This window comes from Cucumis melo, chromosome 7, assembly GCF_025177605.1.
Source record: "Cucumis melo cultivar AY chromosome 7, USDA_Cmelo_AY_1.0, whole genome shotgun sequence".
Classification (NCBI taxonomy): domain Eukaryota; kingdom Viridiplantae; phylum Streptophyta; class Magnoliopsida; order Cucurbitales; family Cucurbitaceae; genus Cucumis; species Cucumis melo.
This window is the reverse complement of record NC_066863.1, coordinates 7,091,613-7,115,603: the sequence shown is the minus strand read 5'-3', so window position 1 is coordinate 7,115,603 and position 23,991 is coordinate 7,091,613. Positions and strand designations below refer to the sequence as shown.

Sequence of the window (23,991 nt, the reverse complement as noted above, 5' to 3'; positions counted from 1 at the left end):
TATTCTCCAACAATTTTTTAAAATAATTTTTAGCACCTTGGAATGCAAATTTTAGTTGGATATAACTTTTGGGCGAGTTCTTACTCATAATTCAATATACTAAAATAATTAAATAAAATTTTTACACATCAACATTTTTCTTATTTTTAGAATGAAATGATCCAAATAACCCAATCCAATATATTTCATGATTAGGTTGAGTTGATTTCATTTTTTAATAATGGTTATTTAAGTTGATTAAATTTATAATCCGAACTACAGGGTTCGGTCTAAAAATGTTTCAACCCAACCCAACAGTTCGGATTACTCAAAATTTCCATTGTTTATCAGATTCTACATTTCTTATTCCCAAAGCTTCATTTCTTTGTTTATTTACTCCTTTGCAGTAAAATCTACACTCCAACAGCATCTTCTTACAATAATCTTACACACCCATTTACAATAGTAATATTTCATGGTTTCTAACTGTTCTCAAGGAGGGGCAAAAATGGCAAAGTAAAAAGTAAAAAAAGAAAAAGAGAGGAAGGGATATTACATAAATATATTTGTACATATCTAATTACTTTCATTCAGTTAGTTTAGTCAGCAAAAACAGGGTACCAGAGGAAAGGAATATTGAAACAGCCAAGCAAAGCAAATCAACTGGAGATTGTATTACCACTTTTTTACTCTTGTCAAAGAACCCAATTAGAAGCAGCATCACTATGACGTGTCCCAGCTTTGTTTTCAGCTCGTTTACTGTCCTTACATTCATCCATTTAGGTCGTTCCTGCAGAATACGATCTTATACAACTGTAACAAGACTGTTTAATATAAAGGAACGTTAGATGATAATCTATATGTATTATGGTGATCAGCAACTAAATATCATTTGAGTTCAACTGAACCACTAAAAGGTCAATATTTTGATACTCTACAATCAATCAGATGTAGGGTATGTGATTATCCATACCCAATCAGATCAATTACAGTCCAAACATCCAACAACAACTAGAATGTTATTCATATCTCGAAAACAGAGGTTCGAGTAAACATAGGTTTAAGAAACAAATTTAGTTCATGTATTTTCAAAATGTGTAACAATGTTCCTTTAATCTTTGAGTTTGAAAACTATACCAATTTAATCTCTGAGTTTCGGTAGATAAAAATTTAGTCTTTATATGAAAAGTCCTGTCAAAGTGTAATGTGGATTTGACATGCCTATTGCCTAGAATCCAATTTGTCCATTACTTATTTTTTGCACATATGACCATTGTTGATTTATTTATTAGTTTACACCTATGATTTTCACTTTAATACACTTTTCATGCTAAGGGGCTACATCGTCAAAGTGCAAGAACTAAATTATAACAGATTTTCCTTTTCTGAAGAAATAGGGTCAAATGAAGTTTGTAATCCAAGAACAAATTGACTCAACTGAAGAACTAGAATCAATCACAATAAGAACCACCAAGCAGGCAGGTAACAGTAGAGAAAAAGTTTCGCGATTGACTCACCTTTAAAGGAAACAAGCCGAATAAATTGGATTTATGCTCAACGTTACTCTTTGATAATGACCGTGCATTTCCAAGTTGGCTGATAAACAGCTCATACAGACCCGTGCCAAAGACTAGCATCACAGTTCCTAAGAGATACACATCTGCATGCCATTTGAAGCAAGAAATCAATGACATTGAAAATTGGTTTTCTTTCCCCTTTTATTCATTTATTTTTATTTTAACATGCTTTCCCTTTTATAAAAAGCCACTCTTTCACTAAAATAAAATGAATGCATACACAAAACACACACAAGAAGAAAATCCAAGAATAGTCCAACTAACCAAAGAAGGGGCTCTAGTGAAGCAAAATGAGGCCTAAAGGGAAATTTAAAAGATCTTTACACACGGAGACCAAAAAACAGCTTAATATCTAACAGAGGATCACGCTTATCCAAAAGCCTCTCGACCCCTTTTAAAATCCTATGATTTTCTTCTCTCCATGACTCCAAACAATAGCATAAAGACAGGGGAACCACAACATGTGGTCTTTTCACTAAGGAGGGCATGAGAAATAATAAAATTCAAAAAAACAAAACAAAACTCCCCCAACACAAAGCTAGAACTCTTTAGCCAGGCCAAGTTGAAGTTAAACATCCCAAAAAAGTCACTCCACGCTGACCATACAAGCTGACAAGACCACAAGAGATAATCTAGATCCTCGACAGGTACAACAGTCAACTCTAGATCCCAACCAAATCGGGAAAAAATTTCTAAATATGATCCAATGTAGAAATCTTATAAGGGAGGATGTGCCTAACAAAATAATTAATATTATTAGGGATCTTGAGGAAGAGATTGGAGAACACAAAAAATAAGGCTCACTCACCAATGAACGAACGTGTCTTATTGTTGATTATTTCCTTTCTTGTTAATAAATCATTGTATTATATTTGCTGAATTCATATTTTTCTCATTGTAATGGGTATTTCTTCTATTTAAGAAAACACCTCTCTCTAAGAGGAATAAGACAGAAAATTACATTTTTTGGAATACAGGAAAAACCTATTTGAAGAACTGGGCTCCAGAAAAATCCCTCCCCCCAACAAAAATAGTGTTAGACTCTCTATCAGAGAGGGGCCAGCCTAAACCATAGACGAAAATCCACTAGAAGATGGAAGGATAGAGGCCACGGAGTACAATTTCAAGGTGGAAAATGGTAAACACAGGAAACAAAGAGAAAATGGGCCTACCTACAACTACTTCCTCTTCCCAAAAATAAGCAACTCTACACCGATCGCCTACTGAACAACAAAGAAAGTGGGAGAAGAAAGGGAACCCATCAGGACTAGCTTTCCATGGATGTCTAGTAGTGGCCCTCAAAACCCCGTTCAAGAGTCATTCAAAGGGATGGGGCCTCTATACTCTTAATAACCTTATCAAGTTCTCTAAGAAGGCCCACAACCACTTATCGTGGATGAATGAAATTGCTTCATTTTACATGTTGGATGCAAATTTTTTATACTCATTATGTAAGTATTAATTGAATTCACATAACACTGATACATTGTCAAATGATCATTTACAGTATATCATTACAACTATGTTATGACATTTTGATGTGCAAAAATAACAGTGCTATTAGAACTTGGACGGTTGGAAGTTGCATCTACTTTTATGTTTAGGATCAAGAGTAGGACACTATGTTATGACATTTTGATGTGCAAAAAGAAAAGAAGAAAAAAGGTTCACAGTCCTCATAATCATTTAAGCATTTCAACAAAATTGGTTCAACTCAGTGAGTAATTGCGACCAAAACAACTATCAACAATGAAAACTGTGAGTTTTCTTTCACAGATCATGTGCCCCAGTATGCAACCTAAACTTGGCACTGAATCAAATCCCTTTTCCGTGAAGATTCAGAGATATTTTTTATAACAAAATTATGAACAATGAACACACAACACAGAATTGACAAATAGAAAATAAAGACGAGGACATAGTTCGAGAGTACTTCACAGAAAGTACCTATGGCCTCAACTAACACCATGATCACTTTTCCACGATTCACGAAATACTCAGAGAAAGATGCTGCTACATGAACGCACCCCTGAATTGCATTATCAGGTAGTATAATTAGAATATCAATAAAAGCAAAACATGTATTATATATTTAACCATGTAAAAATTCATGGAAAATCAATCAACTTGTGGTGCTAATAGTTATTTAAATACCAATCTTCAAGAACATAAAGGTGAATACACCATATTTTCTCCAACCAATTACATTTTCTTGAGATTTAATTTTTTTTTTTTTTAAATCTCAGTTCACAGATTTCCAATAGTTCTAAATTCAACAATTTTTGTCCTCAACAAAAAAATTAATCACAACTTGCATGTATACTTGTGTATGCGAGACCACCCACGTCTCTCACAAGAATAGCCACATACGAAAAGTAAACCAAAAACAAAGTAAACAATCATTACTCTGAATAGGTATATATAAAGGGCTTATGTTAAAATGGGTGGAATAAGAAGATAACAGTTTGAAGCACCGATAGAACAAACTAAAGTTTAAAAAATAGTTGGTCTATCAAAACAATTCACAATTATTGATTTGCGTGAAGAAGGGAAGTCATAAAGGAAGGACGCTTTCTATTGTTGACAATTTTGTTGGAAAATGACATTCTCAAATGTGGTATAGGCAACCAACATCCTAAATTCACTGCTCTTAAATGTAATTTCAAGGAGTCTGCCACTATCATGTCTCTGTGACTCGGACCAAATTAGTGGGACTAAATCATACTCTTAGAACGAATATACGAAATAAGCAATTTCAAGTAAATAGAACGAAGATCTCAGAACACAGACAAATGAAACAGAAATCGTGGCCTATGACAATAGAATACTGTGATAGAGAGTTGAAAGCTAATCATCATACCTTGATGAAACAGAGAATAGAGCCAATTAAAGACCCTAAGACGCCCAAAAATGCCATGAATCGGCATCGATAAATGGCCTGAAATCCCACCAAGAGATATTGTCACGCTACAAAAGCTACTGAAGAATTAAACAGGGCATCCAGCAATTAGAGGTTATAACCTTTTCAAGTTCCTCCTCGATGGTATTCATCTTTTCCAGTGTCGACGTCCGAGACGCAGCACCAAGATGGGTTTGGATTAAAGGAGCAGAAGCAGCAGGAACTTGAGGTCCAGGGCTGCGACTTGCACAAGCAGGAAAGCTACGGCTACAAGCACCGACAAGGTCAGTTCTATATCCAAAAAGACTATTGAACTTTGGATTAGGTTGCTGGTACTGATAGGCTTGGATGATGATGGTGGAAGGTCGGACGGTGGTCGTTAGAGTTCTGATAGGGCCAGTAATCAACGAGGGAGACGGTTGCATGGTGGCAGCCGGAGATGGAAGGGGGATGGAACGGGTTTTAACATCAAAGAAGACTGTCGTACAGCGGCGCCAGCCACTGAGCTCCGAGGAAGTGGGAGTTGAAGATGTTGAAACTTAAGAGATAGGGGCTAAAGGTATGGCGTCCTTTAAAGTTGGATACTCCATGATCAGTTGGTTCTCTATTTCACTACGGCACGTTGTTATTTGCTAAGTTGAACGAATGGCTTTATTTACGTATGTCCAAGTACGAGGGACGAGATTTTATTTTTTCTATTATTTGTACTGCACTACAACTTGAGTATACGTGGAATATTAAATGATGTGACGCAGTTGAAAATCAATAACAGTAAAAATTAAAATTATTTATTAATTATAACAAAAGTATTTAAATAAAATTTAGGAATTTTAATATATTCTTTATATTTTAGGAATAGTTTCAACTTTTTTTTCTATATTTAAAAATGGCTCTTTACATATGAAAATATTTATAAAATAGAGTTAATAAAGTCTAATGAATCATATTACAAATATTGATATGTCATTAATATAATATAAAAGTTTATTGTCAATAGACTTCAATCGTCGATAAACTTTTATATTATATTAAAGTTTAAGGTTTAGGGTTTAGGATTGATATTATATTAAACTTTTATATTATAAACTTTTATATTATATTAAAGTTTATCGACGATCGAAGTCTATTGATAATAAACTTTGACATATTTTATAATTTTTTTTAATTATTTCTAAAATTATTATCCACTGTAATTATAAGAATAAAGATGTAATCAAATATTATTCATCTAAATTTATTTCAATATTATTGTTATTTATTATAATTATTATCATTGTTTTGCAATTAAGTGGTGGAACATGAAATCAGAGATAAGGTTGATAGCACACATGAGCACTGCATTCCAAAAACAACAATAATAATATCAATAAATAAATAAAATTAATCTTTTTTCATCTTAATCTAAGCATGATTAAGTTATATTAACTATACTTAAATATGTATGATAACTTTCTTTTTCTATTTTAAAGGTAGGAGGTTAGATTCTTATTGAAAAAAAATCTTATTTCATGTTTTTTCTTATAACGTTTCTAAATTTTTGTTCAACAAATTTGAGATTTTTTCAAAGTGTAGATCAAAATTGAGGAATTGTAATCATTTATGTTTCTATTTTATCCCATTTCCAAACACGTACCTCAAAATTCTCTCTCCCCCTCCACGCCTACACCTCTGCTCTCCCACCATCTGTCCTCTCTTTCTCCGTTCTGTAATTATTACTTTCTTGACCTTTTTTGTCTTTTCCCTTTTTCTTTTTCATTTTCTTATTTTCTAACTTTTGTCTTCTCTCCTCTTTTGTCATTTTCCTTTTTCTTTTCTTTTTTTTTTTCTTCCATTAACGAACTTTTAGCTTTTGTTATTTTTTAAAAAATATCTATCATCTATCTTTTTTTCTTAATATTGATAGCATTTCTAATATTTCATGTTTAACCATTATTTTCTAAAGAAAATATTTTATTTGTGTATGATTGGCTAATAAAAATTATGCCTTCAAGGGCAGAGAAACTGAAAAAGAAAATTAAGTCTAATTAAACTATTTCCTACTTGAATTTCAACAACTGATTGGACTTAAAGATAAAAGATAACGCTCAATGTCCATATCAAATTTCCACCGCAAGATGAAATTCATAAACCTCTAAGAAAAACGTCTATTCATTCTTATTCCTTTTTACTTTGTAAAATAACTAAATTACAAAAGTGACCTCAAACTTTACCATTTATGTCAAAACTGCTCTCAGTAAAAGATAAAAAATACTTTAACCCAAATAAAAACACAGAAATATCTTCATCGTTACTATTTGAACATAATCGATTAATTCTTCATGACAAAATAATTTTTAGAAAAATAAACAAAAAAGGCCCCTATCATTAAAGTGATCAATTTGTTTGTAGTAATTTTCATAAGCTCAAAAAGAACCAATTTTAAGACAAATAATAGAGATATCTTTCTCTTTTTTTCCATATAGATACTCTCTTTCTTCCCTTAATTTTTCAATTCTTAACTTAATCAATTTTCTCAAATTTTAAATTAAAATATAAAATCCCACAAAATTTATAAAACTCTAAAATCAAAATCTCCTCTTAAACAAACCAAAAAGATAAAAAAGTCAAATAAAAAATTATTTGACTATTAACTCATTGCCAACGTACATGTTAAAATAGTTGTGTCTTAAAATCAATTAGTGTTTTATTTATTATCTTTCTTCTTAGTTATTTAGGGAATACCTTGATTAAAGTGTGCAATTTTATTTATTTATCCACCCTATATAAACAAGTGTCAAATAGTTAAAAAAAGAAAAAAAGAAGAAGGAAGCAAGAGGGTATTGAAGAAGGGAGGAAAGGAAATGATGGAAAATAAGGAGGCAATACGGTCTTAAAGGTTTCTGTTCAAATAGCAATGAGAGTATTTTCTTTTTTAACTTCTGTTTTTAAAGTTTAAGGTTATAGAAAACTTTGAAAATTTAGAGGTATTTTTGACACAAATCACTAACTATTTTCATCCATATTTAATAGTATGGGCAAAATTTTAACTTATTTTTTAAAAAATTAAGAGATGTTTGAAATTTTTGAAACTTCATCAAAGGCATTTTTCATAGGAAATAGGGGTGAGCATGGTGGGCCGAAAAATCGAAACGAACGAACGAAGCGAGGTCGGGTGGTCAGAATAGTACAATCGGCGGACAGGTTTCAATTCTAGAAACTCAAAAACTGAATTGTCGTCGTTCGGTTTGGTTGATATGGTCGGTCAGTCGGTTTGAACCGACCCATGTATTTTTTAAACAATAATATTATAATATATTATATAATTATAAGTTTAGGTTTGAAAAGAGAAATAAAACAAAATAATGCAATTCTTAATTTTTAAAATCGTCTATTAAATAAAATTTTGCTCCAGCCATAAACCACAATTCATAATATTTGTAAAAAGAAATTCAAAGGTCAAAGGAAAAATAAATTGAATCTATATATTTCACATTTTAAAAAACAAAGGAAAAAAGGAAAAGAAAAAGAAAAAAAGGAGGAAAAAGAAATGGAGGAAAAGAAAAGAAAGGAAAAAACATAGAAAGGAAAAAAGAAGAAGAAAGAGAAAAAAATACCAACCAAAATCGACTGACTGTCGGATCGACTGGTTTGTTGGAAACAACGATTAAAGTCGATTTTATAACTTATGTGCCGACATGTGGTCGGTTCGAGGGCGGTTTGGTCAGAAAACCGACTTCGACTGCCCACTGTTCGCCTATAATAGAAAGTGTAGAGTTCTTAAGTATTTAACCATAATTTATTAAAACAACTTATTATTGACCTCAATTTTAAAATTAAGGAGATTTTTGGCAACTTAAGTAATTTGGTAGAGTTGAGTTAGATAGGTAAAAAAAAAAAAACAATCCTTATTTGATTCACCAATAATTAAAAAAATTTAATATCTCGTTATTCACACCAACTCATATTTATCATCAAAATACTCATATTTATCACCAAAATACTTATACTTCCCACTGAAATACTCACATTTCTATTCCTTTTAATTCCACTAATAACTTTTTTATAACTATTATAGCTCACTCAACTCTTCGTTTTTATCACCGGCAAAACCTCGCCAATCGATTTTTATCATCCTAGTCCTTCTCAAGTCTAATCCACTTTTAACCCTAAACAAAAATGAGGCCCATTATCTCCTTTCGACGGGCTGGGTCGCGTGAATTGGGCTTCAACGGGACTGACAATAGTACCATCGTCTTCCCCAATACAATACACGTCTCACGGTCTCAGGTCTGTTCACTGTACTGTGCTTCAAGGAACCGGTCTCCCATCTGTCAGCATTTCTTCTACGTCCACTTCCTTCATCTCTCTAAATTCAACAAACTTCCCTCCTTTTAAAGTTCCAAAATTCCAGACGAAGCTTTTCAACATGGAAGTTTTCTGAACTACTTGAAGACTCCACCCTTTTCGCTCCTAAAAATCTCTCTTTACAATCGAGATCGTTAAACGAAGAAAAGTTATGATCGATCGTCTCAGTCCAAATAGTTTCTTCTTGGTTCTACAATTATGATGGACTTTATCAAGTAGTTTAAGGTGATGAGTGGTGGAAGCCATGGCTGAAAACCCTAAAATGGGTGTAAGAAACCCTTCCAAAATTCCCCCCAGTTCAGCGCCTCGGTCGCCCAATTCCCCACGCTTCCCTTTGCATCTAGACCTGCCGGACATATCGCCGGCTGCTAAAACCATTTGCGAAGTCCTGATTAAAGTCCCACGGAATGAAGTAGACGCCGCGCTGTCCGCGACGGGATTGGCTCCGTCGCCGGAGCTTGTCCAAGAAATTCTGAGGGTTTCTTATAACTATCCTTCGTCGGCGATCAAGTTCTTCCGGTGGGCGAGGCAGTTGGCGAAACAGTCGGCATACTCGTGGAATCTGATGATTGATTTGTTGGGCAAGAACGAACTTTTCGAAGAAATGTGGAACGGTATTCGGACGATGAGGCAAGAAAAGATTCTTTCGTTGCCAACTTTTGTGTCGGTTTTTGGGAGTTATTGTTCTGCTGGCAGGTTTAAAGAAGCGACAATGAGCTTTGAAGTGATGGATAGGTACGAAGTTGAGAAGGATGTTGTGGCAGTGAATTCTCTACTGAGTGCAATTTGCTCTGAGGAAAATCAAACATCAAAGGCTTGGGAGTTCTTTGAGAAACATAAAGAGAAGATTCCTTTGGATGGGGACTCATTCGCCATTTTATTGGAAGGTTGGGAGAAAGAAGGCAATGTGGAGAAAGCTGAGGTTACATTTGATGAAATGGTGAAAAGGATCGGCTGGAATCCTGAAAATGTTTCATCTTATGATGCATTTTTGATAACGTTGGTTCGTGGGGGCCGATCTGAAGATGCAATCAAGGTTCTTCTAGAACTGAAGAAGAATCGGTGTTTGCCAGGTTTGAAATTCCTGTCCAATGCTCTTGATAGTCTCATTCAGCAAAATGATGCAAACCATGCGATTCTCTTGTGGGATATAGTTGTGGGAAGTGGATTAGTCCCTAACTTGATCGTGTACAATGCCATAATCGGATTGCTTAGCGAGAATAGTAAGATCGACGACTCGTTTCGGCTCTTGGATTCCATGGTTTTCCATGGTGCTTTTCCTAACTCCGTAACGTACAACCTGATCTTCAGTTGTTTGATTAAGAATAAGAAAATTAAGGAAGTTAGTCAATTTTTCAGGGAGATGGTAAAGAATGAATGCCCTCCTACCCCTTCTAATTGTGCTGCAGCTATCACAATGTTGTTTGATGGTTATGACCCTGAAACAGCCATTGATATATGGAACTACATGGATGAGAATCACATCGAACCTATGGATGCAAGTGCAAATGCACTGCTCATTGGCCTTTGCAACTTGAATCGGTTAACAGAGGTAAGGAGCTTCGCTGATGATATGATCGACCAGCGTATTGAAATATTGGAATCAACTATGAAGTTGTTGAAGAATTGTTTCTATCTGCAGAGAGGAAGTTTCAGAGAGAATTATGATGGTCTCTTGCGTAGGTGGAGAGCTTCCTCAATTTTGTAATTTTACCCTCTTCAATTCATTCTTGGTGTTTTTACAAGCACAATACATAGCAGCATTAGTGATCACCTTTGAGGCAAGTATACCTCTTCTTCATGAATCATTTTGACCTTAGCAATATCACAGACTTTACCTCATCAGAAGTTCTTTTGTCAACTATTTTTCATGCTATTGCTCCATCTTTGTTTTGTCTTCGTTCTTAAGGTTGGTTGCACTAAAGTTTTGCAGTAAAATGAGGTAAAAGGTTTCAAACGGCATACCTCGGTGTTACTAACACTCCCATATGCCACTCCCGTATGCCAATTAAGTTAGGCTGGTTAAGTTCAAAATGAAACTATTGTCAAAGTTTCAGACACTTGCATAATATTCAAATCATAATCTAATATTTAAATGTTATTAGTTGTGTGTAGATTACAAGGGAAACAGCTAAAAAATTCCAGTGTAAGTTTGGTATTTTAGGTTCTAAAGCAAAGTAGGTAAATGAGAAGAAGAAGAAAAACTGAGTTGCAATAGTAGGTCCAAACATCATGTATCGTTTAAGTAATTAAACAAGTTAATTTGAACAAGTTACTTATAAAAAATACCAACGATAATTAAGTTCAAAGTATTTATAGCACAGAAAAGAAAAGGATATATGATATTCAACTACAACTACAAAAATAGTTCATTAGCAAATTTAAACAAAACATATAAGTATGCACAATCATTAACATTATCTTTTGTTAATTTAAACGAATCATTATATTATCATTAGTACTATTAGGGATTCAAAAAAGAAATCTACGAGTATGATTGAAGGAAACCATTACTCGACAAAGCTTTGGATAAATTATCAGAAAACAAATATGCTCTAACAGTAATAATTCTTTTATATTTAGATGCGTTAAAAGAGGGAAAGGAAGATATACCAAAACCTTCTCCGCCCATCGCTGCAACTTTTTGATAATCATGCATTCCTTCCTCAGTGTTTCTCCCTAAAATTGAGCTCTGCAACACAACAAAAGTGGTGAAGAGTGAGATTAGCTGCCAATCCAAATATACCTTTACTTCTTTTTTTCACTCAATATTGTAATTAGTTTATGAGAAATTGCATCGATCTCAAATGCCACCAAATTTCCTATCCAGTCTAAAGCGACATACTCATCCTCTAATTTGGATCGCCGGCATAATCTGCGCCACCATAGCTCTTGCAGTAATCGTAGCAGGCATCGTCATCTTCATCGGCTATGTTACGATCCGCCCTAGGGTACCGTCAATCAGTGTAACCGACGGACATCTCGACAGAATCCGAAGCAGTAGAACCGGATTGCTTGAAGTCCAAATGAAGATCGTCGTCCGAGCCGAGAATCAAAATGCTAAAGCACACGCAAGCTTTTCAAAGACGGATTTTGTCCTACTTTTCGACGGAATAGAAATCGCATCACTAGTAGCTCATCGGCCGTTCAAAGTGAACAAAATGAGTTACCTGGATTTGCATTTCTTGGTGGAATCATCGGCAATTCCGCTCGATTCAACACAGATGCAGCATCTTAGCTGGTCGCTGAAGAGAAATTTGATACAATTCGATCTGAAAGGAAGCTCGAGAACTCGATGGCGAGTTGGAATTTTGGGACCGCTCAAATTCTGGTGCCGATTGAATTGTCACCTCAGGTTTCTCCCGCGCAATGGAAGCTATGTCCCCATGCCTTGTTCTTCAAATCAAAAATAATTCGTGGAAAAAAGAGGACAGAAAATCTCGAAATTTGAATTTGGAAATTTTTATGGACAATGAAACTCATCCGTTCGTGGGGATCGGGTTGGTATAAATTTACTTGTAAACGTTCAGATCCTTAATAGTTTTTTTTTCCTAATTAACTTAAATAGCAAAATTATTAAAAATATTTATAAAATATAACAAAATTTTCTATTTTATTAATGAAAAATACGGGATACAAATTGAAATAGAAGTTTATCAATGATAAATTTGAAATGTTGCTATATTTTTGTTAATATTTCAATTTATTTGCGGTATTTGAACAATGATCCTCTTTTGTTAATAATATTTTCAAATAATATGGATGCACTAATACATACATTTTAGTTCCATTTCTATGGTTTCATTTTATTTTATTTTGTTGGTTTACGTAACTAAATCTATTATTTGAATATTGGGGTATGAATAAACTTTCAACTTTAAATAGGCCGTTTAGAGTAAGGATTGAAATTATGAAGTGATTGAGTTAGCATAAATAGTTAATAAATCACGTTTTTTTTAGTTGTGAGGCTCACAAATTCTTTGAGTTATAATGGAGTTGGAACACTATTAAATGAATATGTTTCGGCTTCGTATTCTTGTGATAAGACTTGTTGTTATATAGTTAATAAATGAATCGAAATTTGATAGAAAATTTAATGTGGGTGAAAAAAAACATGGTAACTTTATATGAATCTATCGTATAGCATAGCTAAAATAAACTAATAAAGTCATGTTAGTTTTTTCTAAGTGAAAATTTAAATCTTTTTCTAGTCAAACTAATATGTAAGCATCGACGTATATAGTGTATATCTGAAGGGGATCGAACCTCCTTCAACTTTGTGTTATTGAACTATAAAGTTCTTGTCAACAAAATTAAACTTCATCTCACTAGGAAAAAAAGAATCTCTTTCATATTTGTTGACAAGGAAATTATGGACATTGATGGAGGTTTGTGGATGAATTCGTAACCTAGGAAATTATAGACATCTAGTAATATTTAGCTCTAATTTAGAATATTCATAATACTTCCCTTTAAACGTTCATATTATATAAAATAAATGTTTTGTTAAAACCCTTACTATAAAATATATTGTGGAAAAAGTACCCAGTGAAGGAAAAATAGTACACTATTTTATATACTTTAATAACTATCTAACTTTATTAAGAAAATTCAATGGAAAAAACCAGTCAAGGAAAAAAGAATGCAATATTTCAACTCCCTTCATGAGTACATCACTTGAATTGTCCGAGTTGTCACATTTCAATATGGTGCTCCACCTTTTCAGATGTTGGTGTGGATAATGTCTTTGTAAATAAGTCTGTCAAGATGTCTTTTGAAGAATTTTATCGAATGTTGACGTTGTCATTTGATGCTTTGTCTTCATATTGAATAGTTTTGTACATCATTAGTATTTCAACATAATTTAAAGTAGTTGTTAGCTGTCATAATATTTATAAAAAAAAAAAAATTGTATGTACTAAGTAACTTGCGTAAGATCTAGCTTGCATTGGTTAAATAAATAACATGCATTTTCTTAAGAGGTATTTTCAAAAATATAAAAAAAAGGCAAAATATTTGCACTGTATAGAACATTTTCAAAAACGAAAAAAACCCAGAGACCCACTGCGTAAAATATAAAAAATGGCCCGTCAACCTCGCCGTCAGTAACGCGTGCATAATATATTTGTGATCATTTAGATATGGTTCAATATATATGCGATCGTTTAGATATGGCTATAATTTATACGTTTACATATAGTTATAATTTATACGCGATCGTTTAGATATGGTTACAAGACAATCGTTTAGATATGGTTATAATTTATACACGATCGTTTAGATATGACTACAATTTATCTTTTTAATTTCATTGTTTAATTTTGTTCGTTTAAATTTGGGACCTAAATCTAAATGATTTTTTTTAATTTGATACACAATTTTTTTAATTCTTTTGGTACACGATCGTTTAGATTTCTTTACACTATCCTTTAATTTTTTACACGATCGTTTACATTTTACTACTCCAATCCAATCATTTTTTTTCAAGATTTTTTATACACGATATTTTAGTTTTTAAACACCGTTTACGTTTGGCTACTTCAATCTAAATGATTTTTTTTCTCGAGATTCTTTATGTACAATCTTTGATTTTCTTTACACAATCGTTTACATTTGGCTACTTCAATTTAAATGATTATTTTTCAAGATTCTTTGTATGCACAGTCGCGTTTAGATTTGGTTACTCAAATGTAAACGCGTAAAAAGAAAAAAAAAGACGATGGAAAGATTAAACGACGTAAAAAAGAAGAAGATGTAAATATTAAACAAGGTAAAAAGAATAAAAAAAGAAGAAAGACGGTTGAAAGAAATCACAAAATCATAAAATAAGAAATAAGATGGAAAGAAATCGCAGTGAAAAACAATTGAAAAAGAAGAAAGACGATGAAAGAAATGGAAGAGGAAGACGACTAAAGAAATCGCGATGAAGAGAATGATAAATATTTAAAAAAATAGCTAATTTTATGGGCTTTATTATACCACCCGTAAATAGTTTGGTGTTTTGTTACATTTATATAAATTTTCCTTTTCCTCCTAACGAACTAGATCACAGTTCGATCTATTAGATAAATTAATATGAGCTAATTCTCAAATTAAATATAACATAATGAATTCTATCCCAATATCTTGGGAGAAATATTTTCTTTGTGTAACATAATTACTAAATATACGATAGCATGTAGTGTATAAACTAGTAAAGATACTCATTTCTCAAAATTATGGTTATTCAATACCTCAAGTTTTTTATTATCTCTTTGATACCATATGATAAACTTTTTTTTTTTTTTTTTCACGAAGCTAAGTGAATGAACTACTCTAGGAAATTTTAATGATATAACTAATCCATTTATGTATTTGATGTAATTTCAATTGTTTTATGTTTTATTTGCAAGCAAGCTAAGGAAAAATATAATCTCAATTTCTTTGTAGAAAAACTTTATTCTTGAAAATCTCTTTAAGAGTTTCTACTCAAATCATCAATAATATTTAATAAATTTCAAATTGTGATTTCTTTTAAAATCATATAAACAAATAAGGGTTATTTTTATACCCTCATGTAAAAAGAAAATTAATAAAATGATCATATTTGTCTGGAATATTTTATAATTCTCCAATACTTAAATAATGTGATTTTGGTATGTTTAATTCTTTAAGAATATAATTATTAATGGATTCACATAAATGTATAATGACATCCATACGGTGTATATTAATATTTTTTATACACAATCATAGATTTTAGATACACAATCAGATATTATATCCAAGAAGAACAGGTCTCTTCGTATAACCAATACCAGTGTTTTACAATATTATTATGGAAGTTGTCTTGGTTTATAACAATATTATTATGAAATTTGTCTTGGTTTATATAATTCAACTTCATTCTATTTGTTTTTCTTATACATATCTGCATCCCACGTGTTTGACATTCTCTAATGTTTGAACTATTAGTTCTCACATTTTGAAAAGTAAATTTATTTTGATTTGATTATTTCTTTTCACATAAGTCAAACATTTATGTATTGCGACATTGTTCAATATATCTAAGTGCATATTATTTATTTCGTGAGCTAACACTATATGCAAAAATGTTGTCAATATCTTAAAAACCTATTAAAACTATTTTTTTTTCTTTTCTTTCTTTATTATTATTATTTTTTCGCTTTACTTCATATAACATATGTAACCATTTGTATTGAAGGTTTAGAGTTTAGTTGATTAATACTTAAGCATGCTAGGCATGGCTCATTTTCTTTATGCATCACATTTCTCATCACACATAGAAAAATAATTAAAATGTTTATAAAAAGAGAAAATTGTATCAAATAACAAAATGATTTAGGAAAAAACACCCAATAACATATTTTTTCTACATACTACGAATATGACAAGTAATTAAATATATAAAAAGAGTGTTAAAGGCTATCTACTTTTAAGTTTGTTATTTTTCCAATTTATAAAATATAGTATATGTATCCTATTATCATATAAGAATTTTGTCAAAAATAAAAAAGTTAACAAATTATTATCTTCTACGAACAAAACCACTCGTGATAAAACTTATTATTAGAATGAGTAAATATTTTGTCGAATATTTGATTTTAATAATTTCTCAAACGCACTTAAAAGAATCCAGTGAGATACAATTTCATATTAATTTTCGTAAAATTTTAAGCACATTACATAAGGTTGAGCCATGAAGAATTCAAAAAGATTTGGAATATAAGAAAGCAGTTAAAGCGGCGGCACACAAAGCTTCGTTAACGGTGAAGTTTCCCTCCCTATCGAACTCGTCACCATTTCTCAAACGTGTCAATCATGGAGTTGCCTTCAATTTCCACATGCCATTTTCTCTCCTATTTCAGTATTCTCCCCCCATGCAGCCTCTCCCTCTCTCTACCTCTTCCTTTTTGCTGCGATTCTTCGGTTCCGTACTCTAATTCGTCTACATTTCTCCTTTTACTGTAAGCTTTTCATTCACTTGATTCCATTAATCTCCTTTACTCCTTTTGATTTCCTTCGCCTTTTATCCTTTATGATTTAGCAATGGTGTCTGTAATTAGAATATGAACAATCGCACTTTATTCTTTTAGGTTCGTTGGGTTTTTTGTGTGATGTAACCAAATCTAAGAGGTGGAAAACGAAGAGGGAAGGGAAAATTGATGAACGGACACTCGATAGTTGATTTTTGGCGTGTTTTTTTCCCCTTAATCTTTACTTGTATCTGTTACTGTTACCGGTTTTTTCAGTAAAGTCATTTTTGTTCGTGTTGAATAATCAGCAGTATGGTGTCAAAATTCTGAAGATTTTGAGTTGCTTTGTATATGGAATCGAATCCCATCATTTTTGTTTGGAATTATTGTCTTTTTGTTTCTCCCGTGGTGTAGTCTGAAACTGGGGAATAATATTCATACTAGTTTATTCTTTCGTCTTTTATGTTACGATTCAGTTAGTAAAAAGGTTCGTCGTCATCCTTTTGTTCTGAAGTTCTCATCTTAGTGAATAGCTTTTCATGAAAATTTGGTATACTTCTTACCAGCTCAATTGATTATATGGCTTCCTTGGTGCCAGTTTGGTTGAAGGGATTTGTTTGTTTTGCAGAATTGGGGTTCAATAAATCTGGTTACAGCTTCGGAAAAGTCATTGGCATGTAGTTCAGCAACAAAGGTAGTGGTACTGGTGGGTTCAATGGCTTTTCTTTCAGAATTCCTGAATGTTACAATATTATTGGTCACGAGGCCTTTCTCGTTTTTCATGCGTACATGCTCATTTATCTTGAAAACCTTTGTTGTTGTTGTTCAAACTTGGTTGGAGCTGTTGAAGACCTCGGTCAGTCTTCACTTGAACATATTTTGGACAACTTTGATGTGGATAATCGCAATTGTCTCTCTTCCTGGACGAATTTTAGCTGCTTTACGGAGGGAAAGGCAGGTTAGCCCTCTCGCTCCATTGTTTCTTGATTGTCATCTGTGCTTGTTCAACAATGATGTATTTTGTTTCTGTCTTCCTTTTCTCTGTTTTTTTATCATAGGTTTGTCTCTGTGGAAAATATGTATAAAGCAAAATATTCTTCAACTTACGGTAGTAGATTTTTCATAGACAACATCTCGATGACTTTCATTTGCTTGCAAGTAGGAGTTAACCGAGTACTCAAACTACTTTTAACTAGTATGTTAGCCTTAAATGGGTATCATATTAAGTGAAAAGTTTGGAATGATCAAATAATTACGGTTGTTTCTAGTAAAGATTAGAGAATCCTTAAGATTCTAAAGCATAAAATATTACGTTAGTAAGGTGTTTAAGACTTCGAAAGGGAGAATCGTACCATTGAGTTCTTTGCATCCTGAGTAATTGAACAATAGTTTGAACTATTTTACTTATTACCATCAGTTGGAGAAGTGTAGTTCAACATTTTGTTTGTTCGTTTTCATTCATCAATCTCAAGTGACTATAGTTGAAAGTTCATATGATTGACAATTGAATTTTATCTGGTTATGTGGGTTGGTGGCTTCTGGCAACTTTACTAGTTTCAGTCAATAAGTGATTGAAGTATTGGAGTATCACATAGGCTACTTGGACAGATTATACAAAATTTGTTTTTCCCTTTTTATACTTGATAATGGTTGATTTCATGCAGTTGCAACAATATTTGCAATTTCTGGAAATCGAGTTTGATAATGTTTTGCTGGAAAGAAAGGAGCTCCAAAAACAATTCCAGGCTGCTTTGAAGGAGCATAAGATGATGGAATTGATGTTGGACGAACTTGAAATGATACATGAGAAGGCAACCAACAAGATTGCACTCTTAGAAAGTGAGGTAATGGCCTATCTATCTCCTGTACTGAATGTTATAAATTACATTAGGGATGGGTGGAACTGAGAGCAAGTATCATAGTTTTCGATAAGAAGGGGAAGGAGAAATTTATGCAGTTGTTATAGGAGAGGTTGAACTTTGACATAAAGCTTGGTTTACTTTTTATGAGTTGAAAGTTTGCATGTTGGTTAAGAACTGAGTAATGAACTCCATACAGTGCATTAACAAATAAAATCTCTCTCTTTAAATAGGTACATATATATAGACACACACACAGTTTGCAGTTATATGTGAATCTATCTTTTTAGACGTTAGAATGTCCAGCAACACTGTTTGCAGTTCTGTTGACCCATCATCCATGTGTAACCTGATCGAGTTACTGTGATCTCTCTTAGAATGATATTAACTTAGAATAGTGTTTGCAGTTCTGTTGACCCATCATCCATGTGTAACCTGATCAAGTTACTGTGATCTCTCTTAGAATGATATTAACTTAGAATAGTGTTAACGAGTTCTATAAAACATTAGATATAAATTGATTCCGAGAAATGAATTCTTTTTTCCTCTAGGTTGAGAAACTGGCTTAAAAATACCAGGAAAGCTTCGCTTGTGTTGAATTGAATCATCTGGTTGTGAATTCTGATATGTAATAGTGTGTGTTACTGCTACTCAGTTGTGATATTTCAAGTAATTAGCAGCAAATGTTTTACAATAAGCAACAAAATATGCATATTCAGGACCAGTGGCTAATCCAGAAATTTTATTGACCGGAGTTTTATAGATTAGTTAAAATAATCTGAAAAAAATTGTAAGTGGGCTTGAACCTGGGTCCAGAAAGGGTTGAAAGACAATTTTATCACTAGGCTAACTTCTAGAATTGGTATTATGTTAGTTTTTTATATACTAGTCCTTCGTATGTGTCATACACGTGAAATTTGTGTTTTGTTTTCATTTTATTAGCTAGATTATTTTTTATGATAACAACCTTTTCTTTGTTGAGTATCTTCATTTTCAAGTGATTAATTTTCCTTCCAACTGTTGTTTAAAATTAAATCAATAAATAGCTCTTAAAAAAGGAATGCTACGTGATTGTTAGATAATTTTACTTTGCTACCGTTAGAAAAATGAATTAATTATATGACATTAGTTTTCTATGCTAAATTCTCTAAACTTTTAGAAAAGAGGGTTGATGATGGAATAAAAATACAAACCAAGAGAAGTGGCAAACACAGTTTTTCTCTTATACATGTACATCTAGGTATTCTTAAATGCATGCATGACAATTGATGTGATTTTATAAATCACTACCAAATAGCTATCAATTAAGGATGTATTGTCATTTTCTATTGTTTGTTTGTATGGACCTTCAAATATGCTTTCACTCTTACAACTTATAGATTTACATATTAGACCAAATCCAGAAACCTTCTGATCTAATTAGCTTAGTCTTGGGTGGATAGATTGATTAGACACTCGACAAATAATGAAGATGTTCTAAAGTGCAATTTTTATATATAATATCAACTTGAAATGTTGATAAGATGTAAGCGATTTTCTAGAGATATAATTTTAAAACGAACACATCTAAAAAAAAGCTTAAAACAACTAAAATAAATAAATAAAATAAAAAGAGAGAAAAGAAAAGTCTTATCTTGAAACTCTAGAATTAGTTGAATGCTATCCAAATTGTTTTGCCAAATTGTTTTGCACACTTGGGAGGTAGAAAAAGGGATTCATGTAGCCATCCAAACCTAAGTAATTGATGCCATTTACGAATTTCTAAAGTTTTATTAATTATATTAGTTAACCGATTTAGTTATTAATTCTTTGCATTTAATAGTTAGATAAACTTTTCGGTTTCCTTGTGCTAAAAACTATTCATTAGTGGCTACAAACCTCAACTAATTGATGCCATTTAAGAATTTCTAAAGTTTTATTAATTATATTAGTTAACCGATTTAGTTATTAATTCATATTAGGATAAACTTTTCAGTTTTCTTATGCTAAGAAAACTATTCATTAGTTACAAATTTACAAGAGGAAAATGAATTATTGATTATTTTCATTTTAGAAGTTGGATGGACTTTGGGTTTTCTTGAACTATAAGTTGTTCATGAGTTACAATTAATCTAATAAATACGTAAGGTATTTATAAAATCCTCTCATTCATTCTTCAATTACCATAAAAATAGAAAAGTGAAAAGACAAAATTGTTACCAATGATATAGTGGAAGGGCAAAAATGTCATGAAAAATTTCTCCTCATAAACTTCATTCAAGCTTTTATATATACTATAATATGTAGGAGGGGGATTGCTAAATCCGCTGGTGTTCAACACTCATACTAGTTTTTTTTTTTTCACCCTTAGCATGCTTTTCCTAAATTTATTCAGAATCATACGGCGCAGTTTGTTCTTTCAGTCTTGACATGTTTTTTCCTAAATTTAATCAAAATCATATAATGAACCATATTCTATGATATTAGATTAGAATAATTATTTAGGTCGAGACCTAGTTGTTTTTGAAGTTCATTTGTCTCTGAAGTTTTACTGCCAAGGCAGGTTCCTGCAGGCCACAGCCATAGTCTAATAATCTTTAGTTTTTGTTATAGAGTGGTTAGTTGTTTTGTAACTGGTTGCTGTAGTTGAGCTGTAATTAGTTATGCTTATGTAATTACAAGTTAGTTTGTTCTGTTATTTTCCTTATGCTTTTCTTATTTAACGAGCTTATATCAGGCTTGCAAAGCATCTTTTATAAATCAATAACACTTTCTCCCAATGTATCACGTCAATGATTTCTCTGTGGTGTGAATTAAGGTTGGTTGTGTGTATTGACTTGCAATATGGGATGTTTAATTATTTACTAGTCTTTCGAGTTTTGCTGCTTAACTACGACATAGCTAAGTTTTAAAGTATTTCTGGACCTGTCATTAAGATCATTTACTGCAAAACAGTATTTTTCTTGGGCGATTGCTCTTAATTTTTCCATCTTATGATAAATTCTCAGATAACAAATATTGCTCTTAGCTATCTTATTTAGAGAAAGAGGAAAGACTTGGCCGTGGATGTATATAGGATGCAAAAACTTCATTTCATGCAGAGATTTACGTCATAGCCTTGACTGTATTCTTACATGTAATTTTAGTATTGTTCTATCCTATGTTAACAGTAGTTTAGCAACATCCCTTGCTTCAAATAAACGGATTGCTATTATTTGATCCAACAGATGCAGAAATTGAGGAATGAAAATCTTCGACTGCAAGAAATCAAGGGTAAGGCTTATTGGAGCTTAAAAGGACTTGATGTCAAAAGTGAAGAACAAAAAACTGGCAGAGTTGACAGGGACATTACCTACGGTATCTCATCATGCTCATCCAGCTATAGTAGGAGCAGTGTTGTTCAAGACCTCTGTCAAATTGATGCTTTGAAAGATGGTAGTATATCTAAAGAAAAATTGGTCAAAATCTTAGAATCTGGGTTAAAATCTGGCGTGCTCATCCATTCTCATACTGAAATCCTATCAAAAGATGAATATGTCACTGAACTTCTTGATGAGCAAAGGGAGGTTGCAATTTCCAGAAGTCTATTCAGTATCCTTTTGTCACTTTTGGTTGGAGTGATTATATGGGAAGCTGAAGAGCCTCACTTGTGCCTTGTAGTGGCTCTCATGTTTGTGGTTAGCATCTCGTTGAAGAGCGTAGTTGAGTTTTTCACGACTATTAAGAATAAACCTGCTTTGGATGCTGTCGCTCTTTTGAGCTTCAACTGGTTCGTGCTTGGAATACTGGCCTACCCAACACTGCCAAATATTGCTCGTTTTCTTGCTCCTTTGGCCTCAAGGGTTGTTGAATGGCTTGGTTTCTCCACTTCCTGATTTGATCAGAACTGCTTGGCTCAGCACGCAGCAAGTCGAGAGGTACATCACCTTATACCACAAGACAGACATTAGATCATAAAACTTTATCTTCTAGTCGTGAATTCTCTACATAGCATGTGATATAGAGGTTTTAAAGAAGTTTATTCGTCTTTACCATGATCTTGTTGTATATGTTTGTGGGAGTTTCTTGATTTTTTTTTAATTTTTTATACTTGAAGATGTGGATGCTAGAGTGTTTTTTTAGGGCCGTTTATATCATGTAAATAAGTAAAACTTTCTACTTGAATCTAACTTATCGGTTCACTTTTTGTATGAATGATTGGTTTGTTGTTTACGTTGCAATGATTATAAGTTGTTTTGAAATGTAGTTTCGACTAATTTGTTGGTCAGCTAGCTTTTAAAGATTGAAGTATGTTTTTCTTTTTTCAACATGTGGAGTGGAGCAACTTTGAACACTTCACTTGCACCTTCGATCTTTTGGTCGAGGGTAGTTGTCTCAACTAGTTGACCTATATTTTATACTTTTGGTACTACTATAATACTATTAACCCTTCGGTGGAAGGGTTTTAAATGGTTATCTCAAAAATAAAAAAGGAGAAGAGAGAGAGAGGCCGACTGTTTAGATATGTTTTATCAGACTTTTGTTCTTGAAATTAGAAAGTTACTAATATCTAAGAATTATGGACACATACTTCCATTGCCCATGTTCATGTCTAGTATATGTTAAGACACTTTTAACATATTGTACACAAGCATTTTAGTCAAAAAATGAGTCAAGAAAATTTTCCAGTATGCCTAAAATCATTTAAAACGTATTCGATATTTTTCTTGGAACAATTCAAATGTTCTTATATTTTAAAAAATTATGCCTCGTCGTATCCATTTTGTGTCTATTATCTTTCCTTTGTTGGCCTACATGGATCATGGGTGGTTTGTGGTTGTCAATAATAAAAAACCACATTATGGAAAGCTCCCTTCCGGAGGTAGAGATATGTTCATATTCAAGGATAACGGAACTCTAAATTGATGTTAAAGGTGGTTGTGAATAGAAGGAAAAAATTGTGTGGCTGGGGAATGCCCATTGAATAAAGTCTACAGTTTTGTGTTGAGCTTTGAGACTGAAGCAGTGGATTGTGCTCAATTTATCTCTTTGATTTGATGCATAATATGTTTGGTTTTTGGGTGCTGGGTGCTTGGATTGTATTTTGCCACATTACTTTGCTTCTCGCTGTTTTTTATTCTTTGTCCTGTTGGTTGCCCGACTTAGCTGCTCAAATGCTTAGGGGACCAGCTTTTATTTTTTATATATATATACATGTATGTATGTATTTAGGTATGTACGTACAGAGAGACTTTTTTATGCTCTGAATTATTGGTAGAGTTGAAATGTCGTCATCAATCAGATGCTAACCCTTTTTTTTCTTTTTCCTGTTAGTTCTTTTGATGGTGATGCTTTGTTTGACAGATATTTCGAATCCTAAGAGAAAGATTAGTCCATAT

At 32.5% G+C, this 23,991-nt stretch overlaps 3 protein-coding genes and 1 long non-coding RNA gene across 10 annotated transcripts; 2 read left to right on the top strand and 2 right to left on the bottom strand.

Moving 5' to 3' along the window:
- Positions 1-338: 338 nt before the first annotated feature.
- Positions 339-6,363, bottom strand: LOC103487632 (uncharacterized). 2 transcript variants are annotated; one of them, XM_008446022.3, is made up of 5 exons: positions 4,578-6,363; positions 4,417-4,494; positions 3,504-3,585; positions 1,497-1,639; positions 339-803 (listed from the first exon to the last, which is right to left on the bottom strand). In XM_008446022.3, exons 1-5 carry the CDS (start codon positions 4,878-4,880, stop codon positions 759-761), a joined length of 651 nt encoding a protein of 216 aa, XP_008444244.2. In that variant the 5' UTR covers positions 4,881-6,363; the 3' UTR covers positions 339-758. The 2 variants fall into 2 exon arrangements, with proteins under 2 accessions (XP_008444244.2, XP_008444243.2); XM_008446021.3 differs by having other exon boundaries at positions 339-769.
- Positions 6,364-7,847: 1,484 nt separating this feature from the next.
- Positions 7,848-11,787, bottom strand: LOC107990699 (uncharacterized). 3 transcript variants are annotated; one of them, XR_001762403.2, is made up of 3 exons: positions 11,645-11,787; positions 11,413-11,491; positions 7,848-8,188 (listed from the first exon to the last, which is right to left on the bottom strand). It is a non-coding gene; the product is annotated as an uncharacterized LOC107990699 (long non-coding RNA). The 3 variants fall into 3 exon arrangements; XR_001762402.2 differs by lacking the exon at positions 7,848-8,188 and adding an exon at positions 10,669-10,817; XR_007822545.1 differs by lacking the exon at positions 7,848-8,188 and having other exon boundaries at positions 11,086-11,491.
- LOC103487631 (pentatricopeptide repeat-containing protein At1g77360, mitochondrial-like) lies at positions 8,404-12,310 on the top strand. Of its 4 annotated transcripts, none has more exons than XR_007822544.1 (3): positions 8,404-10,351; positions 10,442-10,580; positions 11,630-12,310. XR_007822544.1 is itself a non-coding variant. In XM_008446020.3 (2 exons), the coding sequence occupies exons 1-2, from the start codon at positions 9,044-9,046 to the stop codon at positions 10,505-10,507; spliced, it is 1,374 nt and encodes a 457-aa protein (XP_008444242.2). In that variant the 5' UTR covers positions 8,404-9,043; the 3' UTR covers positions 10,508-10,641. The 4 variants fall into 4 exon arrangements, 1 of the variants encoding a protein (XP_008444242.2); XR_537305.3 differs by adding an exon at positions 11,383-11,517 and having other exon boundaries at positions 8,404-10,580; XR_007822543.1 differs by having other exon boundaries at positions 8,404-10,580.
- Positions 12,311-17,079: 4,769 nt separating this feature from the next.
- Positions 17,080-22,825, top strand: LOC103487633 (uncharacterized). The gene is made up of 5 exons (XM_008446031.3): positions 17,080-17,262; positions 17,404-17,481; positions 17,626-17,733; positions 18,440-18,619; positions 21,841-22,825. Exons 3-5 carry the CDS (start codon positions 17,668-17,670, stop codon positions 22,486-22,488), a joined length of 894 nt encoding a protein of 297 aa, XP_008444253.1. The 5' UTR covers positions 17,080-17,262; positions 17,404-17,481; positions 17,626-17,667; the 3' UTR covers positions 22,489-22,825.
- Positions 22,826-23,991: the final 1,166 nt, after the last annotated feature.

Excerpts from the sequence above, each read along its gene's own strand:
- LOC103487632 (XM_008446021.3), bottom strand. The coding sequence starts at position 4,880 with ATGCAACCGTCTCCCTCGTTGATTACTGGCCCTATCAGAACTCTAACG. Across the intron at positions 4,495-4,577 it reads TCGAGGAGGAACTTGAAAAG|GCCATTTATCGATGCCGATT; the intron begins GTTATAACCTCT and ends GTGGGATTTCAG. Across the intron at positions 770-1,496 it reads TCGGCTTGTTTCCTTTAAAG|GAACGACCTAAATGGATGAA; the intron begins GTGAGTCAATCG and ends CGTATTCTGCAG.
- LOC103487631 (XM_008446020.3), top strand. The coding sequence starts at position 9,044 with ATGGCTGAAAACCCTAAAATGGGTGTAAGAAACCCTTCCAAAATTCCC. Across the intron at positions 10,352-10,441 it reads ACTTGAATCGGTTAACAGAG|AGAGGAAGTTTCAGAGAGAA; the intron begins GTAAGGAGCTTC and ends TTCTATCTGCAG.
- LOC103487633 (XM_008446031.3), top strand. The coding sequence starts at position 17,668 with ATGTGGATAATCGCAATTGTCTCTCTTCCTGGACGAATTTTAGCTGCT. Across the intron at positions 17,734-18,439 it reads CTTTACGGAGGGAAAGGCAG|TTGCAACAATATTTGCAATT; the intron begins GTTAGCCCTCTC and ends GATTTCATGCAG. Across the intron at positions 18,620-21,840 it reads TTGCACTCTTAGAAAGTGAG|ATGCAGAAATTGAGGAATGA; the intron begins GTAATGGCCTAT and ends TTGATCCAACAG.